The sequence below is a fragment of the Haplochromis burtoni genome, unplaced genomic scaffold (assembly GCF_018398535.1).
Source record: "Haplochromis burtoni strain Fernald_Lab_line unplaced genomic scaffold, NCSU_Asbu1 Contig_686, whole genome shotgun sequence".
Taxonomy (NCBI): domain Eukaryota; kingdom Metazoa; phylum Chordata; class Actinopteri; order Cichliformes; family Cichlidae; genus Haplochromis; species Haplochromis burtoni.
This window is the reverse complement of record NW_024583047.1, coordinates 22,550-28,539: the sequence shown is the minus strand read 5'-3', so window position 1 is coordinate 28,539 and position 5,990 is coordinate 22,550. Positions and strand designations below refer to the sequence as shown.

The following is a 5,990-nucleotide window of genomic DNA, read 5'->3' as shown; positions in this document are numbered from 1 at the left end:
TAACAAAAGTTCAACACTGCCCCCTAGCATCCTGGAGCACTTCTGTTGTCTTTTGTAAGTGTTTTGAGTTTTTATGTGCTTCTGAGTTTTTACGTGTTTTGGAGTTTGTACGTGTTTTTACGTGTTTTGGAGTTTGTACGTGCTTCAGGGTTCGTACGTGATTTGAAGTTTGTATGTGCTTTGTCTCTAGGGGCCACCATAAATATACTTTTATTTATTCACTCCACATAAAATGTAATAAATAAATCATATAATACAAAAATCAACTATTCACATTTCAACTTTTAACTATTTAAATTTTCAGCTTTTTCCTTTTACAAATTTAAAGTGAACACAAAACACTGCAAACCACAACACAATTAAATATAAATTATAATATGAAAACAAAAACAACATGCACATTCTCTGTCATATGGACCTGCATGAATAAACTCTCTGAAACCTTTATCATCCGCAACTGAAAATAGTTGTGGATGATTACTATACCTTTCTAATGGGACGTTGTTGTCCCTGGCTCTCTTTCTCTCTCTCTCCCCCTCCCGCTCTGTTCCTGTGCTACTGAGTGTAACTACCGCCCCTCCCCCCTCTGCCCAGCGTAAAGTACAAGGCTCGCGGGCTGAGTGAAGCGGAAAAAAGTGCGAGAGAAAGGGTGAGAGAAAGAGAAAAAAAACCCACGGCTCGCGATAAGGAGCCGGCTCGCGTCGTTCACGTCAAAGAGCCGGCTCTAAGAGCCATTTCGTTCACGACCGACCCATCACTAATACCATCAACACTGACACAAATACAAGAAAACAGCCTTTGAATAGCTGTCCACTGTAGTGACCAGTATGTGTGAAAGGGTTGAAAATCTGTCTTGGTCTTTGGTTGATTAGTTAGAATGACTCGGGGGTGTTGATTCATTTAAACTAACATAATCATCCTGCTGTAACCAGGTTTCTGTAAGGCAGAGTAAATCAACTTATTGATCAATTATTAACTCATGTACTAACAGAGACTTGGAAGAGAGAGGCCTAATGTTTAATAATCCACATTGTACTGTTTTACTCTTTGGCGCTGTTGAGGATGCTGTATTGTTCTTTCTTTGTAATTTTTTTTTATGTTTAAGTCTCTTTTTTTGCTGGTTTTTAGTTTGTTTTTTGTCTGTTTGGAAGCTGACACAGTCTCTAAGGGGATGGGGTTTTAGGTGGATAACAGGAGAAGCTGAAGAGAGGCATGTAAGACTGCAACTCTGCTTCCTGGTTCCAACTCTGGATAGTCATGTTTTGGGGGGTTTAATAAATCTGGCCAGATTTCTAGAAATGAGAGCTGCTCCATCCAAAGTGGGATGCATGTTGTATCTCCTAACAAGACCAGGTTTCCTCTGCAAAGCTTCCCACTTAACTATAAAGTTAAGTAAACCCCACCTAAACACCTTTCTCTATGTGATTATAGCAGCTACCCCAAGATTCAAACCTCAGCACCATCCACTGACAACAGACAAATTACCCTGCATGTTCACTCATTATAGTAACTCCAAAGTTAACTGATGAGTACAAAAGTACAAAGGCCGAAGTATCACATGATGTAGTGTCAGTGAAAGCTTTTGTGAAAGCTGTTTTTTTTCTTTTAAATAAAGGTAAAGAAATAACGTCAAAGGGATTAATGATCATTATATAACTTTGTCACTATATAGAGCATAAACGGTAACTCAGTTTGGTGTTTAGGAAAGCTGCTGATCTCAGACCTGCACAGCTTCAGCTGCATGAAGAGAACATTATAATTTCATACGACATCATTAAATGAAATCTGACGAACGGTTAAATATCCTCAAATTTATGTTGAACTAAAAAATTTTAATGTGGAATCTTTCACATTATTTTTTTTTGCCTATATTGTGTTATTTACCATAAAGTTATTTAGAGTCATTCATGCCAGAGTAGCCAGTAATGGCTAAGGGTAATGTGTATATTTTAAATACACAACTTTCCACAGGACTGAATGTGACATCATTATGCATAAAGTCAAGAGCCTATGTGTATTATCTAAAGATGATGTGAGTACTAACTCCAAATCACAACAACAGTCGCCTTGAGGTGACTTCAAACCAACAGATCTGTCCCTTCATTTGATAGGGTGACAGGGACATCAGCATGTTAACTCCCCCAAATTTTTCAAAACATAATATTCGAGTTACGGTTACTTTTCATTTTTGCATCGCCTACTTGAGTAGATGTTTGTCCAGTGATGGTGATGGTGTGAAAGCACTTAGGCAGCAGGCCATCAGCAACCAGCCCCTCAGGCTTTGCTGCTCCTCCTTCAGGCTCCAAGTATGGTAAACCAGCTGGACCAGGATCTCATCCCTCAAGGCTGGCAGGCTTTGGCCTTTCTCCACTATGTAGTTGCCTAAAATTTGCTCTTGCCAGCTGCTAATATCTACATCTCCTGTGAAATGCAAAATCTGTAAAGACACAATATGAAACAAAAAATTAAGTTAACGACAAAAGATCATATTTAATGTATTTAATGCCACATAGACTCTAATGAATTCAAAATACCAGTTTGTAAATCTCCAAAGCAGTTCTGGCATCTTCAGGTTCTTGAGCTGTAAGGGGTTTCTGAAGGGGATATCCCTGAGGCTGGCACCATGTATCCTGAGGGAGACACGAGTACGAACAATAAATGTAGCTAATGTTTTTTCAGTACATGCATGCACGAGTGGACTTCTTTGCATGGTAAATTTTTATAGAAGTGTGTCAAAAAATATTTTTCTAATATTTGGCGATTACATCATAAAACTGGAGTTGTCCTGATTTATTTTATTATTTAAATTCTTTTAACATGAGTATTCCTTTTTTTTTTTTTAAAAAGAAAAGGTCCCATTGTCTAAATATCCACAAGGTGTTCTATGTTTTAATTAAAAGAATTAACTGCTTTTGTAAACAATGACTGCCACAGAAAGGATGTCTTTAACTAAATATCTAGATACCTTGGTCCTGATAGATTGCTTGTTGCCTCCAGAGCCCAAGTCAGATGAGAGGATTTAAGACTGAGGTGAGGTGATTAAATTATTGTAAGTCAATGTAATGCTTTCGGATGTGATGTTAGGGAGCTCATATTTTACTCACCTTTAATACAGACTTGGCATAGCGTGAGAATGGGTAGCTGTCAACATCAAGAGGCAGGTTGAGCTTATGTTCTGCTTTCACCTGTGGAGGTGAGACCTCTGTGACTCCTGATCCCTGCTTCTGCCCTGTGAGAAAGAGGCACAAGTGCATTCACAAGCTTCATTGGATGAATGGATCCACCAAAAATTGTTAGTACTGTTTATGTTCATATTGTGACTTCTTCATATAGATTCTGTAGTTTGATTTTTTTATGACTATAACCTCCTGTGCTGTGGAGTCTGGCGGACAGCTCAGCAGGGATCTCTAACATCCTCACATCCTACAAGGAAAGCAAAATGTCAGAGAAACAGTTATTATAGAATGGAATTTACAAAGTACGTGGGTCGTCATTTTATGTTCTCACCATCTCTTGAGAGACAGACTTTGCCCTTGTCACGGCTTTCACTTGGCTTCTGTCATGTAATTCCTGAAATCAGCACACAGAGACAATGTCAATTAGTTGTTAATGTGACCATGAACAAAAATAATTTCAGAACATACACCCAGAGTCATACTAAACAATAGCTTTCTTCACCTTAAGCTTGTTTCTGAGTTATCCAAGCAAAACTTAATAGCACTTCATCGCACCCACAGGCACACGTTCTGTCAGACCTATTCTTGGATACATGTCTGGTTATATACTCACTCCACACCCTGAGGGCTGTTGCTCCTCCTTGTACCAAAGGCCACACAGAGTCCAGTAAGTTCAACTTTTATCAGGAAGTTTACAGCTTAGTAGTCACCGTAACAGTATTGGTCCGAGAGGGTTCGTTTATGACATAAGCCAACCCATATCTCTGACTTTTCCAGTGTTTATAGATATATACATTTTTATTTCACATCCCAACCGTTTATCCTGCTCTTCATCTAGCTTGAGACAACGGAATGCCTACTAATAAAATTAGGTGCGGTAATAGCCCATGGGTGTGGATATATATCAACTTGCAAACATGCTTTTTGCGTATATATGTGTATATATATATATACATGTATATATATATGATGTATAACAGTTTACTGTGCCATTCGACCGTTAACGAACCTTAAACTGTTGTTGAAGAAGATGATACATATTAAATAAATACTTGCAATCAGGCTAATAAAACAATTTATTACATTGTTTATTACATTTATTAAATCTTATAATCGGGGCTGGATCACTGATGGTTGTTTAACTGCTGTATCAGTGTGCATCTTGTCATACCCAGTACGACCAGTACTCATATAGTGCCTTTCTAATCTCATTCAGATTTAACACTCAGATAATTTCAGACTAGACATACAGTATATTTTTCATACCCTACTGATAAATATAAATTCACATCTTTATGATGCATTACTTTAATGAAAATGTTGATCTTTTGTCTTTACCTGACAGAAAACAGCCTTAGCATTATTTAGCATTGGAACAGTGACTTAACAAGTGAGCACAATCCAGCTATTTGACGAGGTAACTGAGAGCCTTTGATGAATGAAAAATACGATAAAAAGATTTATATCACAGAATGTTAAACTACAGTTTAATGGTACCAGGGGCCTTAGGGATCTTAAGCATAAAAAAAAGTACATGTATGATTGGATGTGATTGGGTGAATGACGCATGTCATATAAAGCACTTTGAGCTTTCAGGTAGAGTTGAAAAGTGCTAAATAAGAACCAACCCATTTACCATCAGGGATGTCAAACTCAAATACCGCCCACTTTGATCTTAACTTAACTCATTATTTAATCACGGAGATATTTTAATATATGTTAAATGTTTAATATGTTAAAGAAGTGTACGTTTAACAATATGGCTCAGCATGTTAAAAGTGAGAAGAGTAAAAGAATAAAGACAAAGAATAATAACTTACAGTGAAAAAACGTTTTCAGATTAGTGTATCTATATGTACATATATATATATATATATCATGACAATAACCAAGCTTGAATTACTGGGAGCTCATCGCCTAATCCTGACAGCTCCACTGTTCATAGTCCAAAGCTCATAAAACACAAAGCAGCACGAGAGCAATATGACAGAAAGAAAGACCAAAAAGAGGAAAAATATCAGCTTACTGCTATTCCAGGCAAGAAACAAAAGATGATCCACAGAAAGCAACAGCTGAGAGAGGCGTCTCAGCTGTTACGATAACAAGTAAACTGCCTGTATCAGATTTCCAAATTTTCCTGGTGTAAACTATGCCTTGAGGAAACAAAAATGTCAGTTACATTTGGCATCTGATCTAACTTACATGGTTAAAGAGAAAAACAGCCTACCTGTTAGAGATACGAAGCATGAAGTCTAAGAGACACGCTTCAAAGGCGGAAGGAGAGATGCAGTGCTGCTTCGAATTTCACTGAGAGGGTTTGAAGTCCAAGAACGGAGAGGGGCTGTAAGTGTAGGTGTGGTTGTGTACACGTGACAAGGCTATCACAAGATAAGAAAGCTAGTTAAAGGGAAGGAAAGAGACTGCTTTTTATGAGGAAAATATTGATAAGCTGAAATATATAAGCCAATGAGAAAATCCAATACAACCTTGTAAAGGCAGGTATTGTAAGCCATAGAGTTAACTATAAACCTTCCTTTTTTCAGAAATCCCCTATAATAATGTATCTAAAATTAAATACATGTATGGCATAATATAGGAAAACAAACATACACATTGACCATACATGGGATATAATATAGTCCATAAATGATTGAAAAATGACTTTGCCAGTAAACTGTTCCAGTATGCAGAATCGTGGTTGCGTCATGCCTCATTCCTGCCACAGTGGTGCTGAAACCCAGGAGGCAGCATGAGGCTAGAGCAGGGAGATATGACCAAAATATTTATCACGATATACATTTGAAAATTTGCGAT

At 37.5% G+C, this 5,990-nt stretch overlaps 1 protein-coding gene across 3 annotated transcripts in view; it reads right to left on the bottom strand.

The window, feature by feature from the left end:
• myo15b (myosin XVB) overlaps window positions 1–5,594 on the bottom strand; it is a 48,335-nt gene extending 42,741 nt beyond the window's left edge. The window contains exons 1-6 of one of the 3 annotated variants that reach the window (XM_005949587.3): window positions 5,203–5,594; window positions 3,508–3,570; window positions 3,366–3,423; window positions 3,105–3,229; window positions 2,535–2,630; window positions 2,202–2,437 (exon numbers count right to left, since the gene is read on the bottom strand). In XM_005949587.3, the coding sequence (XP_005949649.2) occupies window positions 2,202–2,437; window positions 2,535–2,630; window positions 3,105–3,229; window positions 3,366–3,423; window positions 3,508–3,510 (518 nt within the window). In that variant the 5' untranslated portion in view covers window positions 3,511–3,570; window positions 5,203–5,594. Of the gene's footprint in view, window positions 1–2,201; window positions 2,438–2,534; window positions 2,631–3,104; window positions 3,230–3,365; window positions 3,424–3,507; window positions 3,571–3,678; window positions 4,872–5,202 lie in introns of those variants that run through there. The other 2 variants (XM_042215228.1, XM_042215229.1) reach the window with 2 other exon arrangements.
• Between the last annotated feature and the right edge of the window lie 396 nt (window positions 5,595–5,990).